A 19133-nucleotide genomic window follows, 5' to 3' on the forward strand; every position below is an offset into this window, starting at 1 on the left:
TACATAATTGAAAAAAAATCTGCAAGTCAAACAAGTCCAACAAGTATAAAGATCATTAGTGAAGGCAAAAAGGCAATAGCTGGATGTGATGATCTATGTTTTCTTTTCAAAAGCAAATCAACATATGGAGTAAAATGATGGCACGGCTTGAGTAAGGAACTCAAGAAATATCTAAATGTCTAAAAAAACAGTACTATCATACGGTGTTTTAGTTCTATGGAAGAATGCTGAGAGCCATAGTGTCTGATAACATTTATCCTGAATTCATTTATTATCTAACAACTAATTATTCATTATATATTCTCTGTTTTTTAAAAATTCATTATACAATGTACAATGGTGCGAAGAAGTGTTCCTGATGTCTTATTTTTTTGCGTTTGTCACACTTAAATGTTTCAGATCATTAAACAAATTTCAATATTAGTCAATGATAAAACAAATGAACACAAAATGGAGTTTTTAAATGAAACTTTTTATTATAAACAACATTAAAAACAAATCCAAGCCTACATGGCCCTGTGTGAAAAAGTGATTGCCCCCTAAACCTAATAACTGGTTGGGCCACGCTTAGCAGCAACAACTGCAATCAAGCGTTTGCGATAACTTGCAATGAGTCTCTTACAGCACTGTGGAGGAATTTTGGCCCACTCATCTTTGCAGAATTGTTGTAATTCCGCCACAATGGAGGGTTTTCGAGCCTTTTTAAGGTCATGCTACAGCATCTCAATAGGATTCAAGTCAGGACTTTGACTAGGCCACTCCCTAGTCTTCGTTTTGATTTTCTTGAGTCATTCAGAGGTGGACCTGCTGGTGTGTTTTGGATCATTGTCCTGCTGCAGAACCCAAGATGGTTTCAGCTTGAGGTCATGAACAGATGGCCGGACATTCTCCTAAAAGATTTTTTGGGAGACAGCAGAATTCATGGTTCCATCTATCACAGCAAGTCTTCCAGGTCCTAGTAGCAAAACAGCTCCAGACCATCACACTACCACCACCTTATTTTACTGTTAGTATGATTTTTACTTTTATGCCAGATGTCATGACCTTAACTGAGGCGAGTGATGCCTGCAGTTCTTTTGGTGTTGTTGTGGGTCTTTTGTGACCTCTTGTGTCGTCGCGATGCTCTTGCCGTAATTTTGGTTGGCAGGCCACTCCTGCGAAGGTTCACCACTGTTCCATGTTTTCACCATTTGTGGATGATGGCTCTCACTGTGGTTCGCTGGAGTCCCAAAGCTTTAGATGATTTTTTTGGTGATCTGAAACATGTGATAAAAAGTGTGACAAACATGCAAAAAAGAAAAAAGATGCAAAAAGAAGGAAGCAAACACTTTTCACATCACTGTATACAATGTCAGCATTTACTCTTTATTTTTTCCTTTAATGAATAAACTATCCATCAATGATAACACATTCTTATTATTTCCTGTCCCTATTAGCAAAGCTGGAGAAGGTGCAGGATTAAATAAATTTTGCTTCTAACTACTCCTTTTCGGACATGCTGAATTGTGCAAACGGTAAACCATGTGGCCTCCCTTAACGTGACACTGTTTAGCATGTTCGAACTAAACTAAACCAAGCCATTTATGACCAAAATATTAGAAGCGGTTCATTATGATAGCACAGTACTACACAACCACAACAATAAACATATACTGTAGTTCAATTAATACCTTATTATCAATCTATAGTTCAATTGATACTTTATTATCAGTCGAAAGTGAGCATTATATGTATAATTATATTGGTATATTATACAAATCATATTAAAATATCACTTACCTGTCGAATCAGACTGCATTATTGACTCTAAATAGGGATTGTTCCTTTTTAAGCTAGTGGTCCTACGAAGGAGTATTAGGACCAGGCTGAAAAAGAAAAGAAAAAAAAAACATATACTACAGGTTTAAAGCCGTAAATTTACGAGGAAGAAACAAATACAACTTGGGGCTGCCTGACCATGTCGCATTTCCGCTTCTTTGTCTCCATCTGGCGGCAATGACAACAGCAATGACAACAAAGTTCCACGGTGCTGCATTTCCAATCATCTGCTTTTAATACAAAGTCAAGATATTATATCTACATCTATGTCTTTTTTTAAAGGAAAGAACAGGTACATAAGTGAGGGAGGATGGCGTCATCAGAGCTGGCCCTTGACACATAATCATTACGCCTCGTGTGTGTGTGTGTGTGTGTATCTTAAAGTAGTTCTCTTGACACGACGACTGTTTAGAAAGTGAAGAAATAACATATTTCCATATATGTCACACACTGTCAAGACTTCTAGACCACACATCGACTTCATATTATTTTTCAAACAATTTTTTTAAGGGCGAGTAAAGTGTAGCTGAGCCTTCTGTCAAAAATACACTTGCTACCATGTGCTTTAGCAAACTACATCTGATGCCCTTTGACCTTGTTGCTAGGATCACCAATCTTGTCGCTATGGAGGTCGAGTAGGGGCCTGGGGCGGCATCACTGTAAACTTAAACTACCTGCCTCTAATATACATCTCTAACTAATACTTGGACATCAGTATCAAATAGCACCCTGCACAGAGGGCATACTTTATAATAGAGCAAATGAAAGAAAGCAATCAACAGAGCACCAAAATAAAAATAAAAAAGGGACAGAAAACGACATTGTATTGGTTATAGTTGCTAGATACTCCAAATAAATAAATAAAAACAACATAAAATGTAATAAAATAGATTCATAAATATTTTTTAAAAAAGGGGGGGAAAAACAAATCACATTAAATAAATATTACACGATAAGGCTTGTTTTTGCGACAATAAGAACTCAGCTGTATAGCAGGACTCCAGTATTAAAATGTATGTACAGGATTTCGGGCGGAAGTATCATCAATTTGCTGCACTATGGCATTGCTGCTGTGCTCTGTAGTCACCACCAGTTATGATGAGAGGACAAAACATCAATTGGGAAGTTAAGGACATGGAATTCGAATGGGACTGTAGAGGATTTAAAGTAAAGAACACCGTATTGACCAGAATATATGACTGTATTATTCCCTAGAAAGACTCATGCTGTATTCAGAGTCCATACATGCAAACCAGCGAGGCAGAGCTTTTCTTCCCGTCACTGGAAAAACACACACCGATGAGCTGGAGAGATACAGTTATGACACACTTGAAAAAAAGTGTGTCAAAGGTTGGACGCAATCACCAAAAGGGGGATTTATGATGCTAGTTATGATGATTAGATTTGATGCCAAAAATGGGAACTTATACTCAGGGTCGTCTTATATTTGGGTCATTACGGTATTTTTCATGATTAAATGGTAAGGTTTAATTGCAATGTGGTGCACTTCAAGTAAGCTGGCTTCAGAGGGTGCTTTCTTCCTCACTTTAAGATCATGTAAGATAATAAGATATATGACAATGTGAGCAAAGCAGCATGTTAAAACACAAACAGCATAAGGCAATGATAATAATAATAAAAAAAAAAACACGCACACATACACACAAAACCATAAGACAAAATATAGGAAAAGTCTTTCAACAGCATCCCTGTCAATAAGCCACCATTGGAGCCGACACGATGGGCCTGACGTGAAGAAGAGGAGGATGAAGGCGCAATACAAGCAAATATCGCAAGCAAGCTTCGTCAAAGGCGCCAGCCCAGTCCGGAATATTCAGAGTCTCTCTTGGTCTGACATCACAATTCATGTTAAGCCATTGAGGCCACAGTTGATTGGCTCGTGTTGGCACTGTGCGTCTTGTCTTGGAGCGTCCAGGTGCGTCTCTAGCAGGCCCGTCCAGAACCTAACCATCTGCTATCATAATGACACCTTAGAAAGAGACCACATAGAAATGTTGACCCTTGCACTCTTGTAAGCCATGAGTACACCAAACCAATAGATACAAAGTTGAGGATAAAAAGCCCATTACGGGTGCAGCAAATATCCAGGCTCTTTGTGTGTTTCTTTTAGCATTTATACACATAGAGAATCAGAATTCCTGTTCCTGTTTTTGACTGGTTCATATTGGAGATAGCTGACCACGACACATACAGTATGTATTATTATACGTCCTTCACACTGGAACACTGAGGTAAGTATATGGATTACACATGGAGAGTCTAGCACAGCTCTTCAGCAAAAGAAAAGAGCGTGGCTGTTGTTAGACACGGATTTGTTTTTTTTTTTTGAGTCCTCGTTGGTGTTGATATCCCTCTTTGCTCCGTCATTCTGGTTGTGTCTTCGCTTATGTTGCATAGTGGTCAAAGCTACCCAAATACTCCAGAGCGGCCTGGTAGCAGAACTGGTACTCATCCTGCAGCGGAGAAAACAACAAGCAAAACGGAGCATTTTGATTTTCAAGACACATTTGAATACATTTATTTGGAATGCCATAAAGCAATTGGCTGAAAATGCACATGTACAGAATTAGAGGACATGGACATGACCATAAATAAAAATAGCAAAAACAATCCTAATGTACGTACTGAAAAAGTACTTCTGCTTTCTCCTTTAGTAATAATAGTAATAATGTACAGTCATTTTTTATTTTGGTCACTGCCTGGTCAGGAAAAACTAAACTACCTAACTAATCTAAACTAAATTATAAACTACAGTGTAGTTACAGTTATCTTTCAATTTTTTTAGATTTAGTAAAACATTGTAACTTTATTATATTAATTTTTGCACGGATCTTGCTTTTTTCCATAATTTTATTTTTGTATATATTTTACAATATTTTGTATTTGTTTTTACCTAATTCATTTTAACATTTATTTATTCTGTGTTACTATTGATTATTAATATATTTAAATGTTCTTAATAGGACACAGACCATTTTCTGCTTGGAAAATATACCTTTAACATTTTTTATTTTAGAATTTCACTGTATTTTTTTATATAACATTTTTTATATACATTAACAGACCCCTCCCTATTTAGAAATTAAAGAAAAAATGTAGGGTGAAGTCTACTTTTATAGTTTTTTCATAATCTGTTGTGAGAAGGTGCCTCATGAGCATCATAAACCATGAGAAGGGACCAGCTCACTTGAGTAAAGTATTCCATCTATGATTGCAAAGGGTGCAGTGTGAAGAACATGTTGGTGTACCTCAGTCTGCACCATGGCAGGCCTCTGTGTCCGCAGCATTTTGACAGTTTGGAAGATGTCCACTGCCCCTTCGTAGCGCATCCTCTCCAGCACAATGCTCAGAGTGATGAAGACACCTGTCCGACCCACGCCAGCACTACGGCCAAAACAACATCTTTGAACCACAGAGTCCCACCTGGGGGAGAAATACATTTGACCTGACTTGAGCTCCCTCTCACCTGCAGTGAACGCTGATTGGTCCATCCTGGCCAAACTGTTCCTTAGTTTTGTGCACTTGACCAATAAAATCGATAAAGCCCTCGCCAGATTTGGGCACACCTTGCTCGGGCCAATCAGTGAACTGGAACTGACGGACTGTTCGTGATTGACCATCCTGAAACAATATAAAGAATCAGGTTGGTTATTATTTGAACGTGAAAAGTAGTTATTCTGAGCTATCTTATGTATTCATAGAGTAGCCTGTTTTTTTTATACCCTGCATACCGGGTGTCTATTAGGGGTAAGGCGTTTGGGGGAGGCCTTATTTTCACAAATGTAACTTTATAATAACATTAAATAATATTCCATATTAAAAAAATCCGAAGATAATACAGAATATATATTTTTTTAATAATGATCAGTATAATTCTATATTGTATATCTATATTATATTAAGGCCTCCACCACTCAACGGTAGATCTCTAGATCTGTCTCTTTCTTCTAAGTTTCCTGGGCACAACTACACTACTCCCCTCTAAACGCAGCACTTTCTCTGCAGGGTCGAGGGTAAAAACCTTAACATAAATATGGTGGTTTACTATTACATATGGTGGTATCGGACATGCAGCAGTAAAGTCATTTTTTGGCATCACTTGTTGGTAAAATGAGGCATTTATTTGAGGTATGGTGATTCTACCAATGGATGACAATGGCACCTGGCGATTATGTGTAGCACGGCGTTTATTAGAGCAGACGCCACTACGCATTGACCGGTCAGTGAGACAGTGCCAGGCAATTTCGTATTTCCTGTCTAATGATTACAGTTATCTGACCCTGGATCAGCGGCTGTGGTTAACTTCCCGCTGTCGCGCTTCTATTGTCAGCCACTCTGGAGGCAATTACATCTTTTCTCCACCGCTCAGCCTTTCTGACTCCCCTTTAATGGAGATCAATAGAGCATCTGTCAATGTGGCGTCTGGGCCGGACAGGCTTAACTGGAGTTATCTATGACTGGCATGCGTATACACACACACATGCACACACACACATATGAACATGCAGTCACAACACACACCAGCTGTCAGGCTATTCTGGAGACAGCATGGATGAATTAGTAATCTCAGGTGGCTTGTTGTGATATGCCGGTTCACATACAAATGAGTTAACGTGCTGCAGGTCGATAGGACATCGCTTTGGGCCGCTGACTCCATAGAGCGCTGATAGATTGGGAACACACTAGAATAGTCAAGGTGATGTCAACGCTACTCTTTGGATACGACATGCAAAGGAGAATCGAAACAAACAGGGACACACCCTGGCATCTGTTACTTTGAACTCCCGCAGGATGTACTGGGGCATGTTGTACTCAGCCATTGGGTCCACAACAAAGTACTGGTACCTGGCTGAGCGCTCAGCTGGCCAGTACTGGTGACACTTCTCCTGAAACATCACACACACAAAAGCACTTTTATTATTATTATTATTATTATTATTATTATTTTATTATTATGGTTGTAGTTTGCAGTGGTGTGTACTGCATCATAGAGAGAGCTGTTTCTTATGTAATCTCAGCATGATGCAAACTACAATCTCAGAGTTAAAAATGGTTAAATCATCATCACTGAGCATGACTATTGTTGTAAAGGCAGGATATTCTACATAGATTGTTTAGGTGTACCTAATGAAGTGAACTGCGCATCAGGTTTTTATTGTGTGTCAATAAAAATAACATGTCCTCACCCGGCCCATCTCTCGCAGTTTAGTGAGCATGACCACGATAGTTGAGTTGTGCTCCCACAGCATCCTCCAGAAGTCCTCAGTGGTCTCTGCCAGTGGACCCTGGGTGGCGATGTAGCCTTTCTGCTGCCTACAAGAACGCACACACAGCGGTTCATAAAAAGTTTTTAAAATCTCCGTGAAACCTTAATAATAACGCAAGCATTGCCTACAACATTGGGTACATCTGCACACTGGATATTTAAAGTGCGGACCGCAGCTTGTTTTTTATTGGCCAGCGGCACATTGTAGAAATAAAATTAATCCAAAAAAATGGAAAAAAAAGAGCAAACATGTAAAATTTAAAGAGAAGAAACTGAAATTTTGACACTAATAACTACTAATAAAACAAAGCTTTGTCTATATATATATATATATATATATATATATATATATATATATATATATATATATATATATATATATATATATATTTTTTTTAGCCTGTTTACAAAATTAGAAAATGATTTTCACTATGTGGCCCTTGGTGTAAAAAGTTCGGACATCACTGCTCAAATAAGAGCCAATACAAATACTGTGCCTTTAAATAGATAATGAGGTATTCGTTTCACAATATGTTGTTGTAGTTGCACTGCATCTAGTATTTTGCTTAATTTACTCAACTACAGGTGGGAAACTATCTTTGTAGATGGTAATGGTAATGGTACTGTCCAAAAGGAGTAGGAAGAAGCAAAGCTTATTTGCCCCCCATTTGTTCCACATCTATTGCAGTACATTTATTCACTTCCTGTATTCCATATGTGATTTTTTAATCATGATGATGTAATTATTAAGATTTTCATTATAAATAGAGATCATATATATATAGTGTAGTAATACAGTAAATAAATAATAATGAATTTAGACAAACAAAACAAACAAGTTAAAGACTCTTCTTCCCTGTATTTCGCAAACATCAACTGCCTGTCACGCTATGCAGGACAGGAGCGTGTACTTCCTGTTCTGCGTCATTATTCTGGCAATATTAATCGGTGACAGTTAAAAGACCAGCGCCGTCAAATGCGCGGCGCTGGTTCATTGTTCATTGTTGATGAACTTCGTTGCCTTTCCAGTGCTGTCACCTAGACCTACCTGTTTATTATTTTTGTATCATTTTTCCCACAGAGCTTTTCCTCTCACTTTTGGTTTTGTTCTTGTTGTCTTGTGCAATTAAATTACTTTTAATTTTGCACTTCACCGCTTCCTCTCTGCATACCGGGGGTCAGGTCTTTGACAGCAGCAACCCCCGTCGTGACACTGCCTGTATTATATCTTGGTGCTTTGTTTGAGTTCCTTACTCAATCCGTTCCATAATTTGATTCCACATACTGAAATGCTGTGGGTTTTTAGCGTTGTTCTCTCATGTATAAGCGTTTCAAGTTTAGTTTTTCCCTAAGAGCATATTTCTCCTCTCGTAGAAAAGTATCGTATGACATTTTTGGGTAATAGGTTATTGTTAGCTTTATGCATTATTTTAGCAGTTAAAAAATGTACTAAATCAGCAAATTTTGATATTTGTGATTTTAAAAACAGGGGATTTGTATGTTCGGGCCGCACGGTGGCCGAGTGGGTAGCATGTTGGCCACACAGACAGGAGATCGGGAAGATCTGGGTTCGAATCTCCGTTGGGCATCTCTGTGAGTTTGCATGTTCTCCCCGTGCGCATTCATTACATTCCAAAAACATGCATTTTAGGTTAATTGGCGACTCTAAATTGTCCGTAGGTATGAATGTGAGTGTGAATGATTGTTTGTCTATATGTGCCCTGCGACTGACTGGCGACCAGTCCAGGTTGTACCCCGCCTCTCGCCCGAAGTCCAGCATACCTGCGACCCTAGTGAGGATAAGCGGCATAGAAAATAGATGGATTTGTATATTCTCTACACGCGGCATTATGGATCTTTTTTGCAGTCCATTCAACGAGTGAAAGGTGTCATTTTTGATACCGTTCAGTGTTATATTGTGCAATATGTTGTGGCCATCGTATATTTCCAAGTTGTCTTTATTTTTTGGTGGGCTCAAGAAGTAGAACAGTCAAAATGTGAGCGCACAAGCAGTCTGGATGCCTGAATCATCCCTACCCTCCATCTTTTGACATGGACGGTGCCGTGCAGTGAGCGAGGACGTGTACACGGTAACTGTAAAGCTGACGTGATGTGACAGGCGCAAGCACTGTGGTGAAAACCTTTCCAATCCATTCACTCATCAAGTGATCAGCAAGAGGACAAACGGCCAGGTCCTATTAGTGTTTTCCTTCAAGTAAACATACCTGTAACCATCGATGTAGCTGGCGTTTATGTAGTCAGACCCCTCTAGGCCTCTGATGGGCTGGAGACAGACGCGAGTGGTCTCGTAGGGCATGATGTTGACAAGCCGGTTCTTGAATTTGTTGCAGGGGAGGTTGGCTGTGACAAAGCGGGACGTGTGGGCCTTGGTGTTGGCCAGTCGCTGCATGAAAAGGAAATACATGCATGAATTCAATTATGAACGGATCCAAATTACTCAAACAAGGGATTGGTACCCTCAAAGCTACTGGCTTTTTTACAGTCACCCACACTATTAGAACAAGGTAACACACTTGTAACTTATGCGGGTGTTAAAATTGTACGAACGGTTATTTAGGGCATACTGAAACACACTGAACACAAAAATTTTGAAAAAGTAACAAAGATCCCAAATAAACATTATAATGTATCATAATGTTATTAGAATAAAGATGTAATATTTTAAGAATAAATTCACAATATTAATGATTGAATGCCAACATTCCTGCCATATATTACTTGCGTAATAATTTTTTTTTTTAAATAACAACTTTATTCGCATGCAATTATTATTTTATCCTTGTAAGATTACAATGTATGTGTTCACTTTATGATAGTAATTATGACATTAATGATTCGGTGAATTTCAAAGCAATTTTACTTAGTCTTTTCCCCTCACAAAACGTTTTTTCCTCAGTATTTTCCATCCATTCATTCTACGCCGCTTGTCCTCACGAGGGTCGCGGGGGTATGCTGCAACCTATCCCAGCTGACTTTGGGGGAGAGGCAGGGTACACCCTGGACTGGTCACCAGTCAATGGCAGGGCACATATAGACAAACAATCATTCACACTCACATTCATACCTATGGGCAATTTAGAGTCCCAATAAACCTATAATGCATGTTTTTGGAATGTGGGAAGAAACCGGAGTACCCGGAGAAAACCCACGCATGAGGAGAACATGCAAACTCCCCAGAGATGCCCAAGCGGAGATTCAAACCCAAGTCTTCCCGATCTCCTGACTGTGTGGCCAAACATCCTAACCCAATAACCCACCGTGCAGCCTCACTATTTATCTTTTTTTTTTTTATATTTCACAGCTGCTGTGCTTAATTTTTATTGTTTCTGTAATTAGCACCATAATCAATTGAAGCACAGCATTTAACTTGCGTATTAGCTTATACAGTGACAATAAAGGCTTCATAATTCATTCCATTTCACACAACCAACTACTATTAATATAGAGCACGGCTTTACAAAGTGTGGCACAGTGAGCCTCCCCTCAGAGAATACAATATGGTTGGGGCCTCCCCACTCCCCAAAAAACAGATTTTACAGTGCTTATTTGTGTACCTTAAACTCGAGCTCCATGCCAGTGACGTGCTCGCCGTTCTCCACCTTGGCCAGTTTCTGCATGTACGAATAGAGACTCCTCGCGGCCACCTCTGTGTTGCCGCAGGCCACAGCTTCCAGGAGTGCCTCGTGGATGAAACTGTACTGGTCCTCGGTTTGCACCATGTAGTTCCTCTGCGAGCGCATCAGGGTGACGTGACCATAGATGTCAGCGGTGCGCTCATGGCGGATACGCTCCAACATGGCGTCGATGACGATGAAGCAGCCTGTGCGGCCGACGCCGGCGCTGATGTGCAAGACAAATTTGTCAAGATAGGTGGAAAAAACACACACACTGGGAACTTTTTACTATAATTTCTTGTGAGATTATGCGACTTTACCTGCAGTGGGCGATGATTGGTCCGGCGTCTGGGGGGTTGCAGGCCTTGACCCTGCGTAGGAAGTTGAGGAAGGGGGTTGGATACTCCGGAACGCCGTGATCTGGCCAAGCGGTGAACTGGAACTGACGCACCTCTCGTCGTTCACTGCTGCCGCTCTGACATGACATGACAAGCCGAAGAAGTTATCTTTCAAGTTAAACTTTTATTCACGCTGCATTATTGAATAATGACAACCAGCAAGACCTGGGGGAGACCTGTTTTTTTTTTATTATGTTTTTATTTAATTAGGTATTTTATAGGGATTCTCCGATCGATCAGCCACTGATCAGTACCGGTCGATTTCCGTGAAAAAGCATGTGATGGGCAAATGCCGATAAATACCTTGCAAGGAGAATTTTAAAAAGCACATCACGCAAAACAGAATGACCAGGACTGTAGGTTTCCTGCTGTGTAACCTACCTAGATGGTTGGTGCCTCACACATTTTTTTAGTCATATAACAACACAATTCTCTATATGATGCTTCACGACACATCAGCACAAATTTTGAAAAGTGATAGTACACTTAAAAGCCACAGTTGGCCTAGTTTGTGTGTTTGTAAGTAGGCCACAGAGACGCACGAGTGTGACGGCCTGAGATTAGCTTCAGCAAAATGCTCTGCTTCCAACACTGGTCAAATCTCATCACCCCAGAGAGGAACGACAGCCTGCTTTCACTGGCCACAAAGTCCAGGCTAATATTATTATTCAGGATTTAGTACATAAAGAAATGCAAGGTCATTTAAACCAAAACATATCAGAAGTTATTTTATAACCTACTGCATTTTGTGCAGCATATTGTAGTAGTGATCGAAAGGACAAGATTGTGGCGACAAGCGGCCGAAATGACCTTTCTTAGAGATGAGGTGCACTGCACCCTTGCATCGAGAGGAGCCAGACGAAGTCGCTAGGGCATCTGGTCAGGATGCCTCACGTATGCCTTCGTGTTCAAGTTCACCAGAGTTCACTTGCTTCCGCTTGCTTGGTGCACACCAAGGTTCGGAAGATTGCGTTCACACTTGACCAAACGAATCGGACTAACAGAGGAACCGTACCAGAGTTTTAACCAAAGAAAACATGACAAGTGTGAACACACCCTTCCTCTAAGAAGTTTACTAGTGGATGTGACTGCATGTTCAACATGTGGAAAAGTACATAGGCAGAGAAATTACCTTATGCAGGGAAAAGGTGCGGACACAGAATGTAGCCAGTTCCATGGTGTCCAGCAAGGTTAGCTGGATTGTCCCGTATGTGTCTGTGCCTCGACTCGGCCAGTACTGGTCACACTTTATCTACACACATTAACGTCAGCGTTATTCGCAAACATCACCGATATCAACCTCCACAACATTGCAAATACATATCAAGTTAGCCTCATTTTATTATATTTTTTTACCCTTGATTTCTCTTCCAAGCGTGTCATCATGACAACAGAGGCCGCCCGCTGCTCCCACACCATTCTCCAAAAGTCCCCAAATGTCTCAGCCAGCGGCCCCTGGGTGGCGATGTAGGCGTTTTGCTTCCTATAACCGTCTATGTAATTGGCGTTGATGTAGTCACTTCCCAAGACACCTGCCAAACAAGACAAGTGAGGAACTTGACAAAATGCCATGCGCACATTAAGCCCACATGTATGACAACCAAGACAACCCATTAAAGCATTGGTGCCTTGCAGCTGCACCTTCTGTGACACGTATGTCACATACATATATACATATATCACATAAGTCAATCCAAGGCTCATGTGTGTGAATCTGGTGATTGTTTAACACTATATTCTATGCCACTTTACAGATGACAGTGACTCTACACTAAAGTTTGTGATTTGCGCAATATTTTAACTAAAAATGACACAACAAAATGGCTAAAGATATAACACATTGTATGAAGAAATATTAATTAAATCTTATTTAAGTCATTTATTTATTATTATTAATTTATATTTATTTCTGTATTATTTTTATGTAGTTTAATTCGTAATTCTGGAAAATATAGCGGTGATGTTCCCATATTTTTTGGTTTCAAAAATGTAATTTGGAGCGAGCTGCATACAGTCCCTTTAAGTAGTGTCTGTCAACACTACATTCTGGAGTCTTTTGTCACTATTTTGCGTCATTTTCACCTAAAACAACAAAGAAATACAAATTCACTGTAATGCAAAAGTATATAATTGTGGGTTTAAAATTGTTGTCTATCTGATTTTCTACTTATCAAACACCTTCTATGAAAAGTAGTAATGATAATGTAATAATATGATGTGAAGAAGATGTTTTTTTTTTTTTTAAGTTTTGTAAAACCATGACAAAATGAATGAGTCTGACATCACTGTTTGTAGGTTATTGGTGGATGAGAATCGAACAAACAAGCATTTGTCTGTGTACATTATGAGCTCTACATCAGATCTCTCCTGCGCCGGATGCACTTGAACACACTCAGGTTGTCTGACGCTCGCGTTTTTCCTGAGCTATGTTTGCAATTTCACTTTTCATCCATCAGACAACACTCTGTGACTCTTCCATCTGTATTTTATGTAACATCGTCTTTTCCCACCTACTTTGCCAGCTCACCTTCTATGGGCGCCAGGATGACTCTGGTGTGGTCGTATGCGATCACATTAGCATAGCGGTTTTTGGGCTTGTTGACTTCCAGGTTGGAATGCTCCCAAGTGAATTGCTGACCAGGGTCAATGGACTGGGAAGAGGAAGCAAATTGCACATAATAACAGCCCATGTTGGCATGTTTTGATGGTGGAATTGTTGATGTGGAATGATAGTGAGCTTTATAAAGTAGACACTTTATAAAATGCACTCCTGAATAAATCATGAACATTTGTCTGGACATGCAGATACGGTATAAAATAGATAGTAATAAATCAAACAGCACAGACAAGACCACTATTGTCTTGTCCACAATTTTACCAAGTGTAATATCTTTCATGTAAATTTTCATATGACTTATTATTTATAATTGTTTGTTGTGTTATTGTCTGTGTTAGCAGAACTCTGCAGATTTCCCTTGAACTGGCACAATACAGGCTTTCCATTCTATAACACAAACCTCCACCAAGACTTAAAAAAACTTTCACTTGGAAATCAATGACACTGACCTTGGATCTTAATTCCTAACTCAAATGTACAGTTTTTAAATTAAATGTACAGTAGTACCTCGCATAACATAAACCTCCTTTTACATAAATTCCACTGAACATAAAGAATTTTTGCTTCGTATTACAGAAGAAATTCCATACAACATAAAGTGTCAAGTCAGTGCAAGTCTTTTTTTTTTTTTCAATCAACTTTATTAATGCCTCAACACTTGGTGACGCCTTCTGACGCATCACGCTCTCATTGGCTGATTTTCGGGGCACCCCCTTCGCTCTCATCTCATTGGCTGATTATCGGGGCACCGCCTACACTCTCATCTCATTGGCTGAGTTATACAGCACGTACGTGAGTTTGTGTGAGAGACAGGCTTGTCCCTTCAAACTCCTTCCTCTTCGTAGTCCCCCTGAAACTAACTTAAACAATTAAGTTAAGTTACAAATTAAAATTTTGCACACAGCATTATCGTGTAGTGCGTGTGCGTTTGTCTGTGAGACCAGCTGACTCTTAGACTCTTTGAGTCGCGTTTCGACTCAGGCTAGTCCTCTTCCTCCTTCCTGCCTCCACTTGCGCTCCTGATCAAGACATCTCGTGAACGGTAGGATTGTTTTTGTTTTTCAGTTTTATTCATTTACAGTAATCTTATTTATTACCTTATTTTATATTGGAATGTTACTCTACTATGTTTATGCGAACGTTTTATTTTTTTTTATTTTTTATTTATTTTTTATTTTATTTTTATATTTTCCCACCATATTTGGTGGACTTTGAATATTTTGAAGTACCAAAGGGGCGAGTTTGGGAAGATCTTGGAACGGATTAGGCTATTTACATGTATTTTACGCTTCGTATAACATAAAAACCCTATAACATAAAGGTTCTCGGAACGGATTATTTACGTTGTAGGGGCGTCTACTGTATCTGGCGCAGCTACAGAAATTAGAACCATATAAAACAAAAACAGCACTGTGTAAAAATAAATACAAATAGTTTACAATTCAATTCAACATGGCAATAAAGATAATTGTATTACATATTGTATTATATAGTTCATATTACATAATTTATCAATACTTCTGTTTATAGATTTAATAGTATTTCAAACAAACTGTGTAGTGTTCAATATTTCCACCGTTCATGTTCACATCCAGTTTACATTAAACATTACAATTATAAAATTAACAATTATCAAAATGGCAATAGAGCCGAAGTCAAGGCAACACATAAAAAACTTAAGATTTTTTAACTAACCATAAAATAACCGCAATGGAGGTCAGGGCGCTCACGGCACAATTTACTTTTTTTTTAAGGTTTTGCATGGTACCAACCGCTACAAATGCAATGAGGACCTTTTTGTATGTATATGCATCTTACCGCTGAGTTATTTAATCAATGCAGCATACAATGGATTTATTCTTGTAGAACAAAAATGTCCGTCTCACCTCGTACTCCTGTGAAAGTCGGAGGTTGTCGTTAGCTTTCAGCAGCTCTATGTGTTCTGCCAGCTCGCTGATGGGAATTGGTGGATGGCTCATCATTCCTGCGTGACAATGTGCAAAGGGGTCAGAGGTCACTTTGGCACCGCAGGTCACCATCACTCATATGCAAAGATGTGAGGATAATTGCACACACGCAGAACATCACATATTATTAAGGAAGATGCTGAGGCAGAAAATCATTGTTGATCCGTGAGCGCGGACATAGTGAGGCAAGTCGGGTTTGTTTTGAAATTGTTTTTCTTTGATAAATTGTTTTGTATGCTGTTAGCGGAGCAGGGGAGCCAACAAAACAAACACAGACAGAACGCTAATTAGCAGGGTTTGAACACGCACACATGAAGGAAGCAACCTCCCTGAGTTCTTCCTCTTCACAGCTGGCACATACATGGCGCCAACAACGCCCAGCGATAAATCTCTACATCTTCAATTTTGAATGCATTTTATTCCAGCTATGAAATGAAGAGAATGACTGTCATGTCACTCATTTCCCTGCACTGATCTACCACTGCAGCACCCACAAGTAATCAACGCACAAATGCATGCCCGAAATGACCCCAGACCTCATTCGTAGGAAACAATTTTCATCTTTCCAGTGCATCTCAAAGGCAAAAAGGGAAGCAAAGAGGGCGCTTCAAGGCTGCTGTCACACAAGAGTAAAACATTGTTATGATGGAAGAGTGGACCTGAAGAGACTTATTCTATAAGATTTCTATTTTCAGATCTTTTCCATAGTGATTTGTCTCAACTCATCGACAAGGACATTGTGAACCTATGAGGCACCTCAGACCTCAGGAATATACTGTACATCTGAGAAAATGGGTGAAATCCATGTAAGCCTTATACCTTTTTTTAAATGTTGCGTGGAGGACGTGACAAGACTGGTGGTGCATGGCCAGTAGTGTTGCTGGACCCCACAGTGAGAGCAAAGGTAGCAATGTCAGTGGGGCCTCGCTCGGTTATATCAATCTGAGTGGTGAACGATGAGTCAGCCTTCACTCATACCCTTTTCACCTTTAAGCCTCATTCAAAATTCACTTTGCAAAGACTGATGAGGTTCTGTAATTTCCGTCTGTTCTGAGGAGCTGTCATGTGGAATGTGGGTGGGTGTAATTATTATTTTTTTTTACACACTGCTCTGACTCAGTCATGACGCTCTGACTGTATGACATGCATGGTGGTCGTGCTGACCTCAAGGGGATACGCTCATTTGTTTGCTTATGAAGGGTAAAATTAAAGTGAAATCAGATGTAAATTGGACTATCAGTTAGCACTCCCAAGCAAGAGGAATCTCCTAGTGTTCTGCACTCCTTTTTCAATGACAGTGTTGTGCAGAATAATGCTGCCCGGAGGAATTGTGCCATGGTGTGTATGTCGCTCAACCTTCCCTAGCTGAGGTCACGTTGTTCTTCTTTAAAGCACAAACTAGTTAAGACTGAATCATCAGTGCCTCTACTTGTTTCAGCCAAGTAGTACACTCCATTAAGCTCTAGTGGCTTGGAAAGGCAATTAATTAAAGGGGCTGTTTGTATTCAAATGTACTGCCAACATTATATCCCGCCTCTTCATGCTTTGAGTACATAAACCGATGCAACACGCATGCACACTAGTCGTGTTTGTTGTCAGCTGTTGATGGCTACTAACCTTGTCTATCATGGAAGGTATAGTAGCCATCATAACCACACAAATACTTCAAATTGTCGGTCACTATTCTAAGGCTGCTTTTGTGCATGTGCACACGCTATGGAGATGTATGTGAATGTGAGACAGCAGTGAGTGACAGCCATGAACAACAGTTAATTTATTTAGGCAGCAACAGTTAATTTTTTTTTTATGCAGTTTATTCACAAATTTTTGTTCTTTTAAACCACTACAGGTGGTCCTCGATTTACGGCGTTCTGAGTTTCGCTGTTACGTAGGCATTTCCATTAAGTATTCATATGGTCCAAAAAGAAAAAAAAGAACTAGCAGCGTGTGCACGGCGGAAGTAATACGCAGGCGGATGAATACATTGGCAGACTGGCACACGTGGTCGCGTCGGTACACTGAGAGGAACACTTTTGTTCTTTTTGGTTAATTATTTAAGGTTAATGTCCCTCATGACTCCCTAGGCAGTGAGGCGGACTTGTCTGGTGGCAGTGTGTAAAAGTGAAAGCCAAATTAGACCTCGTAAGACGCTCAGTGATGAAATCAACATTGGCTGCATGCCTGAAATGCATCGACCATCTTGAAGGATAAAGATGGTATTCATGAACATGTGAAAGGATCTGCTACTATGAAATGGACAGTGATAGCAGCAACAGAGTGCTCACATTATTGAGATTTCCTCCTCCCAACACCTGTCTCTCCCTCCTTGTAACCCCCCCCCCCCCCAATGTGCAAGACACCCACAGAGTTAAAAGCAAGGAATGGTTCCCTTTTTATTACTGTTTCATTGAATGCTTGTATTTAGTGTTTTATTACTGTATTTTATATGTCTTTCATGTGTTATGTGTATAGTGGTATAGTGGTTTAGGTATAATAATATGTCTAGGAATAAACCCCAGGACTACCTGTATTCGTAACATATGCTAGCCAGGTGGTGGTATTCGTAGATTATTTGGTTTCAAAAAAGGTAATTTGGAGTGAGTTCAATACAGTACATTTAAAAATATCAATTCTCCACACCCAACACTTAACAATCGATTATTTTGCATATACCAAACACTTCTAGTTGGGGCAAAGAGCTTCACTGTACCACATAGCAGAGAAAGGACATTGAGAATTGGCAGGAACAGAGTCAAGGTAAGGCAAACACATATGGGAAATTATTGAGAAAACAAGACTAAAACTAAAATATTCCGAGATAAAACACACTCTTTTCAACACAGTGCCATCTGCTTGATCTGGTAGCGACTGCCAGAATGTCCTGGTTTTAGAATTTCCTTTGGAATCACTGAAGTATCCGACTAACATATCCACTGCCCTTAATGTAAAATTTTTCACATCCCTCGACACATTAGGTACACTGATGAGTAAGTTGTGAATGTGTGAAACTGGATGAACTGATGAAACAAATAGAAGCTTGGGTACAATTATAAGCGCATGCTCCATACCTGGAGTCTGGAAATTGATCCGTCTCATCTCCACTGGATCTGTAGGGTGATGGGCCATCATCTCTGCATTACTCAAAAGACTCTTCGTTCCCGGTTCTGATTCTTTACGCTTGCTGCTCAGACACACCAGTTATTGAGAGAGCAATTAGCACAGGCAAACATGCAGTCAGAAAAATCTGGAGTCAGCGCTTACGAGTGATTAGCATTAGCACTGGCGACTTCATTTACATACATTAAGAGATGTGCCGTTCTGCCGCCTATGTACTGTTACACAGTGTGGTGTTATCGTCTGTAATTGCTACAGGTTACACGGTTACAAAGTGTTTGACATTGGTGTAATCGT

At 39.8% G+C, this 19133-nt stretch overlaps 1 protein-coding gene across 7 annotated transcripts in view; it reads right to left on the reverse strand.

Moving 5' to 3' along the window:
- Positions 1-587: 587 nt before the first annotated feature.
- Positions 588-19133, reverse strand: part of LOC129177480 (receptor-type tyrosine-protein phosphatase S-like) — a 111369-nt gene continuing 92823 nt past the window's right edge. For 4 of the 7 annotated variants that reach the window (XM_054768675.1, XM_054768673.1, XM_054768674.1 and 1 more), the window contains 14 exons: positions 18791-18903; positions 15642-15739; positions 13666-13789; positions 12495-12670; positions 12271-12390; positions 11061-11215; positions 10681-10966; positions 9331-9509; positions 7026-7152; positions 6600-6725; positions 5306-5460; positions 5088-5223; positions 1780-4292; positions 588-1256 (listed from right to left, as the gene is read on the reverse strand). In XM_054768675.1, coding sequence (XP_054624650.1) covers positions 4224-4292; positions 5088-5223; positions 5306-5460; positions 6600-6725; positions 7026-7152; positions 9331-9509; positions 10681-10966; positions 11061-11215; positions 12271-12390; positions 12495-12670; positions 13666-13789; positions 15642-15739; positions 18791-18903 — 1864 coding nt within the window. In that variant the 3' untranslated portion in view covers positions 588-1256; positions 1780-4223. The remainder of the gene's footprint in view (positions 1257-1779; positions 4293-5087; positions 5224-5305; positions 5461-6599; positions 6726-7025; positions 7153-9330; positions 9510-10680; positions 10967-11060; positions 11216-12270; positions 12391-12494; positions 12671-13665; positions 13790-15641; positions 15740-18790; positions 18904-19133) is intronic. The other 3 variants (XM_054768678.1, XM_054768677.1, XM_054768676.1) reach the window with 2 other exon arrangements.

This window comes from Dunckerocampus dactyliophorus, chromosome 2 (genome assembly GCF_027744805.1).
Source record: "Dunckerocampus dactyliophorus isolate RoL2022-P2 chromosome 2, RoL_Ddac_1.1, whole genome shotgun sequence".
Classification (NCBI taxonomy): Eukaryota; Metazoa; Chordata; class Actinopteri; order Syngnathiformes; family Syngnathidae; genus Dunckerocampus; species Dunckerocampus dactyliophorus.